The 20738-nt window shown below is 40.4% G+C and overlaps 2 protein-coding genes across 5 annotated transcripts; one reads left to right on the forward strand and one right to left on the reverse strand.

Moving 5' to 3' along the window:
* Positions 1–619: 619 nt before the first annotated feature.
* On the reverse strand, positions 620–10329 carry pde5aa (phosphodiesterase 5A, cGMP-specific, a). Its single transcript, XM_042398688.1, has 20 exons — positions 9731–10329; positions 8742–9414; positions 7875–7958; positions 7673–7753; positions 7305–7394; positions 6941–7078; positions 6765–6832; positions 6426–6574; positions 5897–6072; positions 5731–5781; positions 5037–5183; positions 4558–4686; positions 3183–3277; positions 2857–2944; positions 2257–2357; positions 2070–2147; positions 1907–1970; positions 1736–1810; positions 1407–1490; positions 620–1218 (listed from the first exon to the last, which is right to left on the reverse strand). Exons 1-20 carry the CDS (start codon positions 10000–10002, stop codon positions 1045–1047), a joined length of 2817 nt encoding a protein of 938 aa, XP_042254622.1. The 5' UTR covers positions 10003–10329; the 3' UTR covers positions 620–1044.
* On the forward strand, positions 9936–20716 carry ppp2r2ca (protein phosphatase 2, regulatory subunit B, gamma a). Of its 4 annotated transcripts, none has more exons than XM_042398704.1 (12): positions 9936–10014; positions 12194–12296; positions 12456–12516; positions 12819–13182; positions 13649–13746; positions 13901–14084; positions 14685–14797; positions 15019–15196; positions 16597–16761; positions 16897–17066; positions 17690–17781; positions 18086–20716. In XM_042398704.1, the coding sequence occupies exons 4-12, from the start codon at positions 13119–13121 to the stop codon at positions 18381–18383; spliced, it is 1362 nt and encodes a 453-aa protein (XP_042254638.1). In that variant the 5' UTR covers positions 9936–10014; positions 12194–12296; positions 12456–12516; positions 12819–13118; the 3' UTR covers positions 18384–20716. The 4 variants fall into 4 exon arrangements, with proteins under 4 accessions (XP_042254638.1, XP_042254636.1, XP_042254646.1 ...); XM_042398702.1 differs by having other exon boundaries at positions 9951–10014; positions 11974–12296; XM_042398712.1 differs by having other exon boundaries at positions 9951–10014; positions 11974–12296; positions 12989–13182.
* The last annotated feature ends 22 nt before the right edge of the window (positions 20717–20738 follow it).

Below are 20738 nucleotides of genomic sequence, written 5' to 3' on the forward strand. Positions count from 1 at the left end.
CAAGGGCACCTCAGTGGTGGTAATGAGGGAGAAGCAGCGTAGACAACAAAAGGACTAAAAATTATACAGAGTAGGTGATATAAATCCATAAATGTACAAGGCTGTGTAAACAACACTGGTCCTACAAGGTGATACAAGTACAATCACCTTTCAGGCTCACATGGTACAGTATAATGTGCATGGTCATACTGGACAGCCACTGATTGCATTGATGTCTACTAGGCCAAAAAGCTCCACAGATGAGGTTTGCAAAAACAGTACTGTAGGGCATTATATAACAATGTCCTGAGAATATATACTGTAATATGTGTGGTGAATAACAGTTCTTCCCTTGACTTTTTAGTTTTCTGGCTAACCCTGCAATTTTGACCACAGACTATGAACATATTCATAGCGTTAGCACAATGTCAAAAATCTCCCACAGAGCTGTTGGCCTGTGACGATGCTTCATAGCTTGACGTCTGACTACTGACCGCATTAATTATAAAAAAGAAACACATCTGTAGAGCTCAATGTAAATCTGTCAGAGTGCATCAAAGGTTGGACAAAAAAATAAATAGTATAAAACAGAGTTACATAAAACATCCAAGGTTTTTATTGCAAACTTTTATATATGGATACACATTTACATTTTCAAATCTGCATACAAATTTGCAAATCCCAGTGTGCATTAGTACATTTGGATATGCATTCATAAAACTAGAGAAAAATGCAGATACATGGATATGAACAAATTCATTTTCCAGGCTTCTGCAGCTTCAGTCCTTAATAAAAGTAAGGAAATATATTTGTTTATATTTGTTTTATGAGACTTTATATTGCTGACGGGGTTAACAATGGACATGCTACAGGGTATATATAAATGCAGTATTGCTTTTATTAGTCACAATTATTGCATGTCCCATGAACACATTTAGTAGTCAAAGTTCAAATGCATGAACACTTGGTCCAGATTTAGTCAACACATGTCCAAGAGAGTATGCTGTAGGCAGGTCAAGTTCCTTTTTGTTTCCAAAGCTAGGTGTTAATCATCTGTCCAGCTCTCTATTCATCTGTCTGAGAATCTTCCTCATTGTTTTTGTGTGTTTCCATGGTTAAAGTGCAACTATTCTCACTGATTCCTTCCTGCGCTTCCACAGCAAGATGCAGCCAATTTTCTCTGTTCTTCTTACAACCGTTCAGCAGTGGAGAGCAGTTGTCAAACAGTCTTGATACAGCCTGAGGGAGACAGGGAGTATGATGATTGGAGTGATAGAAAAGTGAAAATCAGAGCTGTGAACAAGAAAATAAGATAGCAGTAACACCAATGTTTTGGTATTTTTGTTTTCCTTATCATCATGCATAGAGACACATACATGTACCATATGCACATTCACACACATACGAGACCAGCAGCAACAACACACCTTGTAGAGTGGATAACAGATCTCATCAATGTATTCCACTTGCATGTACGGCAGTCGTGTGCTGTTTTCTCTGTTCATGATGTCCTTTTGACAAAAGAGAGTTTAAACGTTTTGTAAGAATAGGACTGTTTCATAGGAGATTAGATCACTTTTCTAACATGCAAAAATATAGTTAAATTAGCTCTAAACAATTGTGATCCTATCAATTAGATATATGCATACTTCTTGGGCAATACCTATGCTACCACTACTATGTTCGAAAAGTAGAAAGATATGTGTATTTCTCAAAAGAACAGTCTTTGGCACTATGATGTCAAGGCAAAACTTACAATGGGCTTGATTTTGAACTCCTTTTTTTCTTTGTCCCCTTGTGCAAAGAACTCCATGGCAACCAGGCTGGCGATCTGTTTTGGAGGAAAGGAAAGGTATGATGTACTCATAATGACTAAGCTATACAGTGTGAAGTGTTCATTCAATGACAACCTGTGTGTGAGGCCTACCCTTTTCTGTTCAGGCCAAGGCTTTGTGATAGCAGAGAGGTCACTGGCTGTCATCAACATTGATCTGATGGGTGAAAAAATATCTTAAAGGACTGCAACTTGTTCCACCCCATCACAGACATCAGTATCATATCTTCCTGATTCTAATTTATTTCATTCTCACCTCAGCAGATCTCTTTGTTTCTCACTCTTCCAGTTCACTTTGCTTTTCTTACTGAGAGAGAAGAATTCTTTTCTTCTCCTAGAAAAAAAAACACAGCCACAAAAATATTTAATTTAATTTAATTAAGGGTATCAGAGTTAAAACAAGACTTACACAATGCTTGGCTTTTACAGCAAGTTCAACATACTCCATGTAGACGGCCAAGTCTGTGGCGAGGATTGCCCTTTTGATCATATGTAGTGCAGTTCTGTGGTCCTCTGTAGAGAGGCCGCTGAGAATCTGACTCCCCTGTGAGAGGACGAGAGAGAAAGAGGAACAGTGAGAGAGTGTTAGGACAATGCAAAGACCCTGTGAACACTAGATATATGCAGAGACATAAAGGCAGAGAGACAAGCTGTGTCTACACTGTGAAAACTTAAATGGAGATATTCAAGATTTTCTCTAGGAAAATATTTTGGAAAATTATTGCTCTCTGTATAATATTTCATTAATGAAGAAACACAAGTGCGATATTGCTATCAAACTACCAAAATAAATACCAAATAAAGCTGAACTGACGACTGTAAGACACAGAAAGACAGCTACAGTTTACAGAGGGTAAGGATTCAACCCATGAAGAAAGAAATACAGCAAAAAATCCAAGACTGTGATGACTGGAAACTAGACTGGAATATGTTATGGTTTACAAGTGATTGTATTCAAAGAAAAATACCTAGCAGGTAGCATATTGATTGAAATATGGGAGATGGGTGAGAATGAATGAAAAGATGAATGAATGAAGGCTTACAGTGTTATTGAGGATGAACAGGCACAAGTTGTAGTGGTGGTTCTCAAGAGAAGAGTGGCCATACAGCTGAGCTAAAGGCTGTTGACTCCTGAGAGAGAGAGAGAGAGAGAGAGAGAGAGAGAGAGAGAGAGAGAGAGAGAGAGAGAGAGAGAGAGAGAGAAAGAGAAATTACATTTGCTGCAAATACGGTTCAGTGACTGTCAACTGAAAGAGCAACCACTATAATACAGAATAAATACAAATGACATAGAAATAAATGTGGTCATCCATTACATGACTTAATTGAGTAGTTAAGATAGAGATTGGTCTAAACAAGTAATGTTTACCTTTCTATGTACGAGTTACTGACACCTCTGTGGTCGAGATCATGATTCAGAGTGGCTATCATCAGTGCAAAGATCTCTAGACGGGAGAAAATACCCTGTAATGCACACAGAGAGAGGTACAGAGAGGGAGAGACGGAAAAGTTATTTACCTCTCTCTCACAACAAAAACCTGTTTAATTTTTGTAAATTTCTGCATGTTTTCACATTGAACTTTGTCATCCCAGGAAAGACTACACACTTAACTCCATAGTAAAATCAAAGGGGAGAATGTAGTGCAAGTGCTGTGTATTTTTATCTGGTTATTTGGATCCTAAATCGAATAATAAAAGCATTTCACACAGAGATTCATACTGTTCTATAGTAATTAAAGTAAGGAAAAGTTTATTGACATTGCAGCTTTCAAGAATGAGCATCTGCACAAAATATGCCACTGAAAAAAGAAAAACTGAAACACACTGCACAGAACATTAAGATAATTTAGTAAACTGTTGTTTAGGAAGGTTTAAATACTGCTGGATGCACAGGAGTGGAGTATTTTGAACTGGTGGCAGTTTCTCCAACACTGACTTGTCTATATGTGGCCATGTGAAAAGAGAACCAGAAATGTTTCTAAGTTGGAATGCATATTCACATGCTGATGAAGGTCCAATGCAAAGAGTTGGCCAAATCCATGACTAATGGGCTCTGTAACCACTAACACTTGTGGACTTTATGTCCACAAGCACCTTCACATCAAACAAATGTAAGAAACCAGTTTATTGTAATTCCATTAACTTCTGCAACCCACAATAAGATCCAATGGGGAAAACATGATGAAAAATCAAACATGATGGACACCATTTCATAGCACTATAATACACACTCACAACTAATCATGAAGCTACAGAATGGCTGAAAAAAGTGAGCAACAGAGGTCACTTAAGCAGAGATTTAGCCTGGTGTGTGATCCACATGGAAAGCAGTTAAGAGGTTTTGGTAAGGTCAACAATTAATCCTCTTTCAAATAATTAGGACTGTTCTGTACCGGAGAAACCCTGCAGTCCTTGAATAACTGCTCCACAAACTTTAAAATAGTTACACTTCACAAGAATCTCCAATTTCTTTGTGTTAGCTTCATTTTCAGTATGCTAATAAGCTCAAAAAAATTATTGTATCACTTAATCCAACCTCTTTCTTTCATGGATGTTATTTTATAAATAAAAAATGAAAATTATCATGCAAAGGTTTAGGATCCAATATATTTCCAGGGAATGTTGTCAAACATTCTAGTTTGGCATCCTAAAAAGAGTTATCATTGGATATGGGTGTTTTGGTACCGGTGAGTATTACATATATGCACTCAAGCAAAAACACACAAACACTTGCATGCACCAACCTGGAGCTCATCTGTTACCATGAGCATAGCAAACATGCTTTGAGCAGTACTCAGCGCATGGTTCCAATTGTGATAAGGCACGTTGTTTCTGTAACCACGTCTCACGGTGAGGACCCACTGGCAGAGATTCTGCAGGAGAGCGAGATCAGAAGAGTGATCAGTTCTTTAGGGATCAGTTAGGATGACCTGAAATAATTATGCATTTATTATTTTAATTTTCAACTGCAGTTTTCCATAAAAACATATACCTTATCATCTGTTATATGTGATTACTCTACTCTCTACTCTAAACCAAACAACACCCCATTTTCCCATATATATATATATATATATATATATATATATATATATATATATATATATACCTAAATCTCTTATGTGAGTTAGGTTACATCATTGTTAAACATTGTTAAACAAATGTGCTACTCTTCTCTTCTGGAAAGACTGCCATGAAGCCTGGTCATTAGAGGGTCATGAACCTTGTAATCAATCTTGAAATCCTGCACCAGATTGAGGTCCAGGAACATCCGAATGGTGGCCTGTGTGGTGAGGTCCTCTGGCAGGCCAAAATCAGAGAAATGGAAGTCTAGAATATGCAGTGACTCGGCAGAAGGAATGGTGACCTCCTGAAAACAGATGACCACAAAAAAACATTGAAACAGAACATCCAATCACCCACAAGCACAAGTACAACTGCAAACACGATTTCTTTTTCTACCTCTTGCCAACACAGTACACGTGCAAGGGAAGACATCTAGGTTTAACATAGGTGATGACCTTTGCCACCCACAAGCAGTGATAGCAGCTAATCAAGAGCCTTAAGTTGGTAAAGCATTAGATTTACGTTAGTATTAAAGCCAGTTAGTCTGACCTGCAGAAATAAACCAGGCGTCATTCTGGGACTACTGACAGGATGATAAAAATAGGAAGTGTTTATTATAGAGGAAATGAAAAATGATAACTGTGGAGCATGTAGAAGGAGGATAAAAGAAAAATAAGAAAATGATTTGTTTTTAAATGTTTGTCCTCTTTCTAGTAAAGATGACTAATTATTCACAGGCATGATATTACACTGATAAAGCATGAAGAAGTGAAAAGGTGTGACAAAAGAGAACACAGGGAAAATGATCATAGAGAGAGTAGTCATCGCTATTAAAGAAAGTTAGGAGTCACCTGCAATGCCTGGATTTCCTCTTCTGCTGCAGTGATGTGGTAGGCAAGAACCTACAGGGGGAAGAGTGAAGACACACGCAAATGTCTGAATAGGTTCAATAGGTCTGAATAGACTCCAAGCTAAAGATCTGAGTGGTATAGCAAAAGTGTAAAGTAGTTCACTGACCTCTTGTGTGACTTCTATACTGGCTCTCCGCTCCTCTGTGATCTGGACAGCCTGAACATACTGCAGAGCCAGGCCGCAGTACACTGCCAGGTCCTCCAGCAGGCGCTCATCATATCTGTTAAAAGCCTCCATCTCATCTGAGTCTCTGCTCACTTTGTTCATCAGTTGGCACACAGCTAAAAGACAATAAAGAAACAGTTGAACTGTGTGAGAAAGATCTTTAGGAGGTACAGAATGGACTTTGGTAGAAGAACCAGGACTGATTGAGGGTGGATATATCAAAGATAACTGTGTCTGCCTGCATCTCTTCTGTGTATCCAGCTCGTGATCTTGTAGTTTTTAAGGGTAAAATCTATATCTAAATCTATAGTCACACTACTAGCCAATAGCTGAGCCAAACAGCATCAAGTATGTTTATCGTGCAAAATAGGAATGAATGTAGCATAGAGTTTATATTCATTTGTTATGTAAAATTATGTGTACAACTGAGATTGGTGAAAAATAATTGTCATTGAAGAGAGTGACTTACCAATAACATTCTCAGAACTCTCATTCCTGACAGGGCAGCAGATCAGACTCTTAATTGATCCCTCAGAACTCTCTGACATATTAAGGGTTTCCATAGCGACCAGAGTTCGAAGGGCATATGATGGGTCTATATCGCTGATGTCAAGCTCCCTGAAAAATTATATAGATGGATACTATAATATGTCTAGTGTCAGATAAATAAAATATCATTTTATTGAAACATATTCTATTATACAACCACTATTAAAAAATTAATATTAGCAAAAGTCTGTCAACATAGCTATCAATCAACCAATAATCATTCATGTGTTTTATCAGTCTAGCATTGAGCAGTCAGAACCTTCTGTAGATCTGGCAGGTTGATCCGAGCTCCTCACATTCCAAGTGGATCACGTGGGAAAAAGAAATCTGAAATAAAACCACCGGAACAACAAAAAATACATTACGTTAAGAAAAAACTTGATTCATCCTGTTATAAACAAGACAACAAAAACAGGCAATCCAAGGATAGCACACCTTGTCTTCCTTATTAGGGATGAAGATGGTGCAGTACTGAGCATGTGTGAAGGGCATGATGGTGGCAGCCATCTTACTCAGCAGAACATCAAAGGAGTGGTGCTCCTTTGATAGTACTTGTGCCATCTTTATCAAGGCCTGACACACACACACACACACAGATAAAATTCTGTAAACATCGACAACATAATAGATCCATCAGTGTACCAATAGTGTATAGACAAAATATAGTACAGTATACCCAAACAGGTTCTTAGGGTATAACAACACTTCACAGTGCAAAAGCCCAACACCCACACATGATTATGCAGCCTGATAATGAGAGAGTGACAGTGAGTTTCATAATGTTCTTAGGTGCTGTTACCTGACTGCGTTTGGCCTCCTGTCTTGAGCTTTCATACAGCTGGATGTTGTCCAGGACCATCCCCAATACATCCATATGATTGGACAGCACCTGGCCAATCAGAGCCAAAAGTCAAATTCATTACTGGCAGGCAGCTATTAGTCATTTGTTGTTAAAAAGCATTATTCATTTTCATTTAAAGAAAAGCATATGTGGTTCGCTTTAAAACAGGACGCTTACTGTATATTCCATGTGTATTTACGTTCATAAACAGGCTACAACAACTACATAATCTGAGTACACGCTCTGCCAATAGACAAGAGCTCTAACATTTGATGCACAATAATAATTACTCAAATATGACAGATCCAAACCTCGTGACCCCTCACCTTTTCATCCATGTTGGTAAAAACAGAAACTGATCCATTGCTGCTATGTCTCTTGTTGATCATTACCACTACACCTACCACCTGTTCACAAAAAAATTATCATTATTATAATCTCAGCTACAATATATTACAGCTGACTCCAAACTGTGTTTATATGTTTGATTAAGTTAGAAGCATGTAAAAACACACAAATAAATGTTACCTCTCCTCCATGGTTCTTGATGGGCACACACAGAACAGTCTTAATCTTTGCTGACTGGTCGTCTTCGAAGTCAAACCTGGGGTCCTGAGGAGGTAAACGGATTACTTAACATTGCGCATAAAATGTGTCAATAAGATGTTTATATTCAACATTTTTTCATGAGCTATTTGCTGAATATTCTTCATGTGAAGTCTGTTTCTACTTTGCTCACTTGATGGTGTGTAATACATTATTGTATGTTAATTTGTAATAATAAGTAATTTGAAAGCAGACAATAACATTTACCAAATCTCCACTCTGAACAGGAATACACACATTCCTCTGTAACCTTGAGGTCACACAGGTTATAAGGAACCACCCACCCACAGGTGCACTGACTGGGGATTACCTGGTGTCTAACTCTGCAAAAGGTTGGCACTGATTCCTAATCACATTGGTGTCAAGGAAAAGGAGGTGGTGTGGGCACCACCTATAAGCTCTTTAGTGAGCTGTGCCATCTTCCCTCTCTGTGTGAGTGTGTGTATATGAGCAGGTGTGGGCAAAGACAGGACACACTGTAGCGTAGAGCATCCCTGTCTCTATAATCAGAGGTTAATCGGTGGAAGAGCTCTCTAAAAGGATTAGAAGCAGGTGCGTCATCTGGTATCCCATACACACCCCCACCCTCCATGAAATAGCCATGTCATCATTTGAAAACAGGTTATTAGGAAATAGGTGACTCTGTTACTGTACAGCCTTCATTCCTCATTTAAAATATTCCAACCTGCTCCCTAAAATGAACTTTGTAGAAACTTGACTGCTGTGTGTTGAGCAGAGCTTAACACAAATTGCAGAGCCATGACAGCTATAACTAAGGTGTCAGATTACCTCAGATACATCTCTCAGGTTCATTGGTGACCCTGTAGCCAGTACACATCCCATGATGCTTTTCACCAGCTCCATATGTGGATGGCTACAGAGACCCTCACTCAAGCCCCCCAGTGCTGTTGGGTCAGTCACTTCCTCCAAGGTGCTCCCTCCACTACAGGCTTTTTTTACCAGGGAGAGGGAGACTCCTTCAGCTGCAAGTAGCTCCCCAGCATGCAGGACAGCCCCCTGGCAGAGCTCTGCCACAGAGCCCATCCAACTGAGGCCTCCTCTCAGGAGCTCCATCATCCATGGGCATCCCTCACCATAGCCACAGGCAGCAGTCTTTGTAGCGGTGGGACGCAGAGGCTGAGGAGAGTTGTGTACGTCGGCAGAGCATGGACAAATAGGAGAAAGGGGACGAATGGGAGAAATAGAGCAGCGGGAAGAGCGAGGAGAGCAGGAGGTGTGAGGTGTGCCCAGTGCATCTGGACTGAAGCGATCCATCCCCTCAGTGGCACTGAGATTGGAGGTGAGGGGTCTGAGCTTGTCCATTATGGATGAGATGTTCAGGTGTGAGCTGGTCAATGGTGAGGAAGCTCTGCGATGATGACCCTTCATGAGCAGGTCAGAGTAGTCAGAGCTGCTCCTTGGAAGCCTGGGCAGCAGTGGAGACATCTCTGCCTGTGGACCACTGACCATGAAATCAGAGTCATGAGAGATTACATGATTGATTTGCTGAGAAAGCACAATCAGAGCATGGAAAATTCATTTTTTTGCACTGCTTTTTAATATTTTCAAATTGGCTTATGGTCATAAACATTACCAAAGGCTCTACTATTAAGTGCACTCTCAAAGCGCCTTGTGGTGCGTCATGAGTCAAGTCAAGTCAAATTTATTTATATAGCACATTTCATAAGCCAGGCGTAAACTCAATGAGTGACTTTTCACATTTAGAGAATCTAATCTAGTTTCAGCTATCATTTAAAAACAGAAGTTAAATATCTTACGCTGAAGCTCTGCGTAAAAAGTACGCCCTGGTAAAATCGGAGTTGTCATCCAGCCATGCCACTTGCTCGCTTTGCGTGCCGTCTCCAAACCTCCAGCGACGCGTCTTGGAGCGGGGGCTCCACAGCGGGGAGAAGAACCAACCCATGCCCTTCACCATCTGCGGCTCAGTTACCGTTTCCCTACGGAAGGACTCCTCTATCCCTGCGGCGGGAGATGCCCCTGGAATCGCACGCTCCATGAACCCCAGCACTTCGGAGTAGAGGCAGGGCATCCCCTCGCTCAGGTAAAGAGAAAAAAGGTCAGCTAAACTCAGTTTTTGCGCCTGATGAGTTACCTCGGAGAAAGATGTGCCATGTTGAGAGGTAGACTAACTCTCCGAGAGAGAAGAGAGGTGTCTATCGGGAGGCCCGTGGACAGATTGAGTCCGGGTAATCCCCTGACAGACTTGAAAAAACTCCCGTTACAGAATTAATGGATCCGGTCCAACCTCGGACTTGCTCCATTACATAAGTCACCCACCTACACTAATTTTGCTAAGTACTAGGCTACCTGAAGAAAGTGTGTGTTAAGTAGGTAAAAGTAAGAAGTACCAATACAGCAATGTAAAAATACTCCATAACAAGTAAAAATCCTGCATGAAAAATCCTACTTAAGTAAAAGTACATAAGTATTATCAGCTAAATGTAAAGTGTGGTATCGTCACTCTGACTGATACATTATTATATATGAAATCATTAGATTATTAATACTGAAGTATCAGTGTGCAAGAGGCATGTTACTGTTGTAACTGCTGGAGGTGGAGCTAGTTTCAACTACTTTATATACAGTTAGCCAGTTTAGTTCAGTGGTTCCCAACCTAGGCGTCGGGTCCCTTTAAAGGGTCACCAGATAAATCTGAGGGGTCGTTTGATGATTAATGGGAGAGGAAAGAAGAAAAAACAAAGTTCTGACACACAAATCTGTTTTCAGTTTTTTGACGTTTTCAGACAGTTTTTAGACATCTGAAATGTGACCCTGACTACGCACTGCTTTTTGTAGGACATCAAAAGCCAAAACGATTGGAAACCACTGGTTTCATTTTTAACAATGTGTTGTATTTTGAAAGCTTGTTATATTATCCGTTGTGCCAAATTCTGAAAAGTTACTAAAGCTGTTGAATAAATGTAGTGGAGTAGAAAGTACAATATTTCCCTCTGAAATGTAGTAGAGTGGAAGTATAGCATAGTAGCATAAAATGGAAATACTCAAGTAAAGTACAAGTACCTCAAATTTGCACTTAAGTACAGTATTTGTAAATGTACTTAGTTACTTTCCACCACTGTTCATTAGGTAATACTGACTATATCATTATTAATTTCTGCTATGATAATGCATTCAAATATTTCAGTGGTGTGCCTTACAGTTGCATACCATGAATAATCTGCATGAAAAGAAATGAAAGAATTTACAGGATTATACTTGAGTAAATTAAATAATTGTCTGCCACAGCTAAACATTCAATTTTTTTATCTTAAGGAAGCCTATACATGTTGCTTTAAAACAAAAGTGTTTTTCATCACTTTTCATTGTATCAGTATTTCTAGTATATCTAGTTACTTCAGTGTTATGTAGTCTATCCTTAAAAAAAGACACTGTAAGCATTTTAAAATTTGGTATTGTATAATGTGTGCTCCATAACCTGTAGCAGTGAAAAATGTTTTTAAAGAACCCTCCATGCATTTTTATATATTTTGTTTTATATAGTGATTTAAAATGCCAAAATATGCATGGGTAACCTGGAAATAGTACATATGGGCTAATACAGAACTTTTAGTGAGAGATGTCAAATTTTATTAAATTTTGAAGAGAAGTCTAGCAGATTGTATAGATATTGCACAAAGTGCAACATGATGACAGACATGTAAGAAAGAGTTAGGAACAGAGGTTACAAAGGGTATATGGTCAGAGCAATATTTTTCGTTGAGGCAATGGTCAACAGTGCCAGTAACAGGAAAAGGCTTATCAAACTGTATGGTGACAGATATCTAACATAGCACTGTTGTGTCTGCAGAGGAATCCCTGCAGCTGTAACCACAAAGCAATCAGGAAACTGATGTGTGACCACTTGATTCGTTTTAAAGCATTGCTCTATGATTGTTGCAAAAAACAACAATTTTATTCTGAATTTCAACAGTGTCAAACCATACACCAATCAGTGTTTAACTGCTCCCTCTGGTGGCCTCTTACTCCTCATCACCTGCAGTGGGTGGATCCACCAGTGACAGCTGCGCTGTGATTGGCTGCTCCAGGAGGAGGCTGCCATGACACAGTGGATGCTGCACAGAATCAGATCCACAGCATCAGCAGGCAGTGGACCTCTATCCTCCTTGTTATCCCTCTCTCTTTCTCTTTTTTCTCCTCCTTTGCCTCTCCTCCTCATCCTTGCTCTCTCTTCTCTCTTCCTTCTCCTCTCCCTCCGAAAGACACGCAGGCCTGCTCAAGCACACTGCAGCAGAGGACATACACACACCAGCAGGAATAGCAGCAGCAGCAGTAGCATCATCATCAGCAGCAGCAGGCGGACTGGTAGGTGTGCTGAGGCCTGTTTCCCTCCCTCCTGCAGCACAGGCAAGACATTGCGTTCTCCTTTGCTCACCGTCAAGGACTATCTGTGAAATGTGTGTGTGTTGTGTGTGTGTGTGTGTGTGTGTGTGTGTGTGTGTGTGTGTGTGTGTGTGTGTGCAGGGATCTGGAAAGTAGGCAGAGAGGGCTACCACACCCTGGGAGCATTACAGAGCAACACAAGGTGAATTTTGCCGTGGATATTTTCATACTCACATCCTGTTCATACTGTACTTCTTTCTGTGTGAATACACAATGATTATATTCTGTGTCTCTCTGCTGGAGCTGTTGTTTTTCCTTCACTCTAGAGCTCTGGGATTTGCTTCAGCATTGTTTAGGCCTAAGTGTGTCTTTGATCATGAGTGTGTGCAAATGTTTAACAAAGGTCATACTTTAGGATACCTTTGGCATGTTGTGTCTATGTATCGTCAGCCTGCCTAATGATAACCCCTACTCCTTCCTTTCCAAAACTATCTTCATCACCAGCATTTCATCCACTTCTCCCTGCCTCCACATCTTCTACCTTACCACTTTCCTCTTTTGTATCCTCTTTTTCCTCTTCCTCTGTTCTGAAACATCTCTTTCTCCTCCCTCTCCATCCCCATCTCCATCTACCCTCCACACCTCCTTTTCCCCCTGGCTTGCTGGTTTCCCAGGATGCCTTGTTACAGGCCGCTCCGCTAGGCCCTAGCAGCATGGGCGGAGCCTGGGTGGGGAGAGAGAACACGGATTGGACCCTTCCCCTCAGGACGGGCACGCTGGCGGATCACCCTCCCTCAGCTTCAGATGGGCGAGGACGCTGAGAGCCCCAAAATCAACCACACCTTCCTACGAGACTACGTCACTGAAGGTAAAACAGACGGTGTGTCATCTCGGTCTCTGTGGTGTCAGATAACATGCTGGTATGATTGAATGGATTCATTTCAGCTTCATGGGTGCATTATCCCTGTACTGCTGGATATAAGGAATGGATGATGACATTAATCACTCCATGACTTACTGAACAGTCAGTGAGAGACACTGCATTGTTGGGCCTGTTTTAAATTTTAGATATGCTTTGTGTGGCCAAATCAAGTCTTGCTCTCCTAAGGAAGATAAATGTTTGATTTATGGTTTGGAGTCCAAGAGCTGGGTCCAGAAATTATATTTGTTGGCTATCATCTTGCCCAAGCATCACAATTATGAGTTATTCTAGTTTTAATGAACATCATACTTTGTGTTGATCCAGTGCTTTTTGTCATTCCACATTTGTTATTGTCTCTTAGTTCTTTAATCATTATTCTGCTTAATCACCCCCCATTTTCCTCTTGTCCTAGCTGATGTCATCTCTACGGTGGAGTTTAACCAGACAGGGGACCTGCTGGCGACGGGGGATAAAGGTGGCCGAGTGGTCATCTTCCAGAGAGAGACTGAAGTCAGTTCAATATGTAAAATTTGTAATAATCACTCCATCTGGGCCCTATCTGTGTTTTCTTTGTACTGAATGCATAATCTGTCTGATATATCTTTACACATACGCAAAAGTGTTCATTCAGACCTGTGTTTTCTTCAATATTTGCCCTGGACAGTCTAAAGGGGAGTCAGAGGAGGCTGGGGAGACCGGGGACTCTGGGGAGTACAATGTCTACAGTACGTTCCAGAGCCACGAACCAGACTTTGACTACCTGAAGAGTCTGGAGATTGAAGAAAAAATCAACAAGATCAGATGGCTGCCACAGCAGAATGCTGCACATTTCCTCCTCTCCACCAATGGTGAGTAAACCAGAAACATATTAATGTCTAGCAGCTGATCAGCCAGATTTATAGTTCCCAGTTAGAACTAAGCACAACCAGGAAAGCTGTGTACAGTTTCTGTCATAAGATATTGACTGTGAAGAGGCATGAATTTTGATTGGTATTTAAAATGATATGACTGACTGTGGTGTGAATTACAAACTTCAGTGCAACCCACCTCCAGTTTCCAGCATTGTACCAGCCTGGTTTCATCTGTTATTACCTTGGTGGGATAAAATAACATCAAGCCAGTCATTTGAGTCACACTTGTGGGTACAATAGTGGCACCACTCTGCACATATGAGAACCACAGAATTTTAATTAGTGCTTTAATTAAATTCCTGTCATGAAACTTAATTGCTCTGAAATCATATATTGAAGAAATGAGCTTCCCTAAAGTAAAATTTCCAACCAAAGAAAGATCCCCACCTGGGTTGCCTTAAAACTGTCCAATAAAAGAACAAGAAATCTTTATCAGTCCACTTCTCCACTGATTGTTTATCTCTGTCACCATTATTGTCGGCTTTCTCTGACCTTAATCAACTTACATTGATGTGAAAATCCTACTGCCTGTCACAGATAAGACCATTAAACTGTGGAAGGTGAGCGAGAGAGACAAGAGACCAGAGGGATACAACCTGAAAGATGAGGAGGGACGGCTCAAGGACATCTCTACCATCACCTCTCTGCAGGTGCACATACACACACACGGGCTCACACACACTTGCACATGCACACCTTTATCAAATATGTATCAGGTTTACGTTCGATTCGAAAACCCAGTGTCTGACTTTTGTGCCTTTGCTCTTGCCCTTATATGACCCTACTCCTTTGATTCTGTCCTTCTTGTCTTTCTTGCTGTCACCTATCACCCTATTTCTTACCCGCGCTCTCTTTCCATCTTCTATCTAAGGTGCCGGTGCTGAAACCCACAGATCTGATGGTAGAGGTCCGTCCTAGACGAGTGTTTGCTAATGGACATACCTACCATGTCAACTCCATCTCAGTCAACAGCGACGGAGAGACCTACCTGTCCGCTGATGACCTCCGCATCAATATGTGGCACCTGGGCATCACGGACCGCAGCTTCAGTATCCTTCCCAACAGTGATTTGCTCTCTTTGTCCTGCACTGATTTCATTTTTAATTCCACTGCTGCTCATAAACAACTGTCTCTGCTTTCTGTAAATCTATAGCTCTCCTTTGATTTTTGTGTGTAACTTAATCTCACTTGGGAGAGGCTTCTCGGATTTCACAGGATATGAAATTCCCTGAACTGCATTAACTACAAGTAGATCGTTGGGCTTATATAAGTATTTGTGTGTGTGCCATCACAAGTAACTCTGCAGCAGTAATGTGAAAATTATACATAATCCTAAAGGAAAATTTAATTTCAGCAACAAGAACGAAGCACAATAAAAGAAGAATGCAGTTGACATATAGAGGAAACCTTGAGAGCATGTCATTGAGCAAGTTGATATTAATAAGTCATATTTGGGGGACCATTTCACTTTCAATTGAATTGTTTCTCAGTCTAAAACGAAACTTTATCATACTGCTTTAAGTGTTATACATTATGGCTGGACATGTTTTGAACAGAATCCAATGCTAAAGATAATTAATCTATGTTTAACAAAAGTATAACAAAGTATAAGCAACTAAATCCTATGTATATCAGTGTACATGACTTTAACACATCAATCAATACTGTTGTGCACCATATGTCATGTGTGCCAACATACACAGTCACAAGTTTGGACACATCTTCCCATTCCCATGAATGGAAAGTGTGTATAAGCTTTTGACGGGTACTGTACATGCTCTGATTCTCACCAAAGCTCTATATTATACATGCATGTGGCATACTTCTATAAGGAAACACTTACCTTTAAAATCCATAGTGCATAGTTTGTATTTGCTAGTTTTACCATTCAGTGCCACAAACTGAGTGGTTGAATGGTAACACGACTACAACTGTGAACAGCAGATCCTTACATCTAAAGGCTTAGCAGGTTTGAAATATACCTATCACATGTACAAAACCACCTCTTGAAATATACATACAGTAGAAACATACTATGTATTCCCACTCATCTGAATTCATTCTTGATGTATATTTTATGTAAACGGCACACGACTATGTTTGGATATCAGAGTGTGTGCCCGTAGCGTGTTGGATGGGGTGCATTTGGTGATTTCCCATTCAAATGGAAGCTGACCTAGAAAATCAGAGAAGCATCTATGGAAGAGGAGTTTAAATAATTCACTCAGCAGTACACTTTCTACTGAACCACACAGGACTACTGCAAATAGAACAGAGAGAGGAGCACAGTGTGCATGCATGGGGTTGGTTGGGGTGCATTTTGGGTAGTGTTCGAATGTTTGTAGACATCAAGTCATGATTCATAGATTCATATACTCTCTGTTTGCCACCCCCCAAGAATGTGGTGCCATCTCTGTGGTGTATGATCCCTGACTGACCTTTTTCTCAGACATTGTGGACATAAAGCCAGCCAACATGGAGGATCTGACGGAGGTGATAACAGCAGCGGAGTTCCACCCTCAGCACTGCCATGTGTTTGTGTACAGCAGCAGCAAGGGCACCCTGCGTCTCTGTGACATGAGAGCCTCCGCGCTCTGTGACAAACACACCAAATGTGAGCAAATGCTGTGGAAATTAGAGAGCTTATTTGCATTGATACTATTTAGCAACAGAAATTATCGTGATTTGTTTATTATTCTATTCGTAAATAGTCACTTAAATATGCTGAAATCCTCCTGTCTCTGTCCAGCATTTGAGGAACCTGAGGATCCCGGGAGCCGGTCATTCTTCTCAGAGATCATTTCCTCTGTGTCAGATGTGAAGTTCAGCCACAGTGGACGCTACCTGCTGACTAGAGACTACCTCACCGCCAAGGTGTGGGACCTGAACATGGACAAGGGCCCTGTCGAGACGTACCAGGTAAAGTAGCAAATACGTTTATGATAAGGAACTGGTGTTTGGTACATTCTGTATTACCTGATTAAATGTAAACCTACCAAGTTATATAATGTCTATACAGCTTGTGAAGCTTGTACATGTAGTGTCTACCTTGTTTTATTTTATTCTATTTATATCAACTATCTGTACAAATATTACAGTATATGAAGTTTAGTGCAGAAAAGCAGTAGTTTATCAACAGTGAATCACTTAACAATTTCACTAACCGAATAGCAGTTATTAATCTACTATTTATTAATCAATTTATTAACATTCGCTGGTTCCTGCTTCTCAAATGTGAGGTTTTTTCTGCTTTTTCCTGTTTATATCATCATAATTTAAATACTTTGGGGTTTTGGAATGTTAGTTTGATAAAACAAGCAATTTGAAGATGGCATCTTCAGCTCTGGGAAATTGTGATGAGTATTTTCTACTAGACTAAATGATTCATTGAAAATAAATAATTGAAAATAATCATCCTTTATTTCGTGTTGCCTAAAGTTTGGTGTAAAATGCAGAAATGCTGTATTTTACAAAAAAGGAGACCAGCAGAAAAAAAACTCTGATCAAACTAATTGTAGGTTGACTGTGTGCATCATTCCCAGGTCCATGAATACCTAAGGAGCAAGCTGTGTTCCCTCTATGAAAATGACTGCATCTTTGACAAGTTTGAGTGTGTGTGGAACAGCTCAGACAGGTGAGTGTCAATGGAGGAGAAAGGAAGAGTATAGACTTAGTACATTTAAGTACATTGGAGAGCAAAGTAAGGGGAATGTGGCTCTGTGTTTCTGCTTACAGTGATTCCCTTAATTCTCTGCCTCCGCTGTTATCTGACATTTAAATCAATTCCAGAGACAAGCTTTGCTGACATCAAATCAATCACTGTCTTTGTGCTTCCAATTCTCTTTTCTCCTCTTCATTCTTTCTTCTCCTTCCTTCACCATCTACATCTATATCTCTCCCCTCCCCTCCTCTCCTCTCCTCTCCTCTCTTCTCTTCAGCGTGATCATGACAGGGGCATACAACAGCTTCTTCCGGATGTTTGACAGGGAGACGGGGCGAGGCGTAACCCTGGAGGCGTGGCGGGAGAGCAGCAAGCCTCGGGCAGTGCTGCGGACCCGCCGTGTGTACACAGGCGGCAAACGTCGCCGTGGAGATGTCGGCGTTGATAGCTTGGACTTCACCAAGAAAATCCTGCACATGGCTTGGCACCCGTCTGAGAATATCATTGCCATAGCAGCCACCAACAACCTGTACATCTTCCAGGATCGTGTCAACCCTGAGACGCAGACACAGTGACAGGGGTGGGACAAACACACTGCTTTTATTTAACTGTCACAAATACACAAATGGTGACTCAAATATATTTGGATGTCTTAGAGGAGGCATGGGGAGTGGACAGTCTTTATGAGAAGATGAAGTCAAAGCCAAGCTGCTTCACAACATACTGAGATGCTCTGTTTGTGTTGTTAAAAGATTGGATTAATGATACAATGACAGCACTGTTAATTTATTTGATCCCCATGGAAGGCGTATAATAATTTTTTTCAACACTAAACTGATGTCTTCACCCATCAGGACATGTTTTTGGTCCCACCACTCCCACTTTTTGAAGATATTTGTGTAACTGCTCCACTGTAGGGGCAATAAAAGAGGTGCAGGGACACCTCTCCGTCTGTAATGACTCAGTGCTGTTGACCACACAATGTTGCACTCCTCACTGATGTGCTCTGGTACCTTTTGACACAGAATGGAAGATGTGTGCTGTGTAGCAACAGGGAAGGCATGTCTGATGCTATAAAACATGATGGTCTTGTCATGGTTGGACCGTGCATTCTGTCTCCAGTTGCTCAGTGACTTTACCAGATCTAACTCAAAGCATTTTTTTCACAATTGTGACATATTAGGAGTGGTGTTATTGTACAGTTCTTCACAACATCATCCTCAATCTTTTTTTTTTTTCTCTGACACAATCAGCTGAACCTCTCTCCTTTAGAGCAGTGCTCTTGGAGATTGCACGCATAAATGACCCATAATCTTAGCCCTATCCACTTTGCAATAATAGCACTAACAAAAACACAGTGCAGCAGTATTTCTGCTTCAAAACACGAGCTCTTCTACAGGTGACACACACTCTTTTTACTGTAAGCTGTAAATAGTCTGTGTTGTTTTTTTAAGGCGGACCAGTTTTGTTTCTAGAGAGCTAAAAGTGTAAAGGAGACATTTTGTCTAGTATACTTCAAATGAACCTGGAATCTCATTTATAGAAAGAACCCACTATTGCAGGACTTGATGTAGAAGCTTTTGCTTGCAGGTATTGCTGGCCATAGAAAGGGAATTGTGCGCAAACCACCACTTAGTGTTTTATTGTGTTTTGTTTAGGCTTGTATTGGGTTTTTGGCAGCAGTATCAAGGCATTTCCTTGTGTAAAGTCTCCATAAATTATTGTAAAAGACTGACACAGCTTGTACACTTTGAGCTCTCTCACACATGCTCTTATTGAGGCTGATCGGTGGTTACATCTAATATCGGCAAACGTTTGATTATAAGTGTTATACTGATTTAAAATGAGCAGTGTTCGTTTTATAACGCATAAGCACATTTTAAAGAAGTATCTTACAATCAAGATAATTATTAAATCTAAGCACATTGTGCATAAATGAAGCCCCCTGAATCAAAGTTTTGATGACAAAGTTGTGTCTAGTGTGTTAGAAGGCTATCATCAGTGCAATAGCTCATTAGGTACATTACTGAAATGTCTTTAAATGTCTTTAACATTGAAACCATAATGTCATGAATTTATCATATCACAGGTTCTTAATGTCATTATACTGTATACCTCACAGTGCAACATGCTACTCTGGGGTGCGACACTGAAAACCAGGATGTACAGCAGTAAGGTGATGTCTGAATTGTGTGACTTGGTCAATCATTGATTGTTTACAGTGAAGTGCTTTGTTTTCAAGTGACCTTGGCCCTGATGGGATTATTGTAAGTGGTCTGGATGTGTAGCAGGTGAAGTAACAGAATCAGTGGAAAGTATCAAGTACCTTTGTGATTTCAAAACTGAAAAGTACAGTTCACTCACTGTGGAAACCTTTGATCCCAAGAAAAGAAATTTGTTGTCATCTCTGTTTCACTTGTTTGCTCTCTGCTCACTTTTCACCGTTTTTGGTTTCAAAATCAGTGTTCACAGACATTTATGTTACAGCCTGTGAGCTAAGAGGGTTCTCTTATGGGCACCCAGACTATGTTTCTGTCATCACTGTCTGCTAATGTTGTTGAATGCAGACACAATCCTGCACTGATTTGACAGTTTGACAGTTTGACAAAGTGTACAACATAGTAAAATCCATGACAAAGAGAACCCACAAGAAAATGGTTTACATAACAAGAACATATAAAACATATAAGTTCCAGGACTCAGTCCTCCAATGGTGAGTTGTATTGTAGAGCAGTTGTAATCGCATCATAACCACCACCACCACCTAAAACCAGTGAGAGGATTTGTGTTCAGGAGCACAGCAGCAGCAGCATGTTGCCATTACTCAATGCTACTAGCGTGTATATCTATCATAGTTTAAAAAAAGACAAATCTAACAATACAAAAAACATAACTCAAATGAGGTGAATGAAAGGAATGTGCATTAATAA

This window comes from Thunnus maccoyii, chromosome 2 (assembly GCF_910596095.1).
Source record: "Thunnus maccoyii chromosome 2, fThuMac1.1, whole genome shotgun sequence".
NCBI lineage: Eukaryota > Metazoa > Chordata > Actinopteri > Scombriformes > Scombridae > Thunnus > Thunnus maccoyii.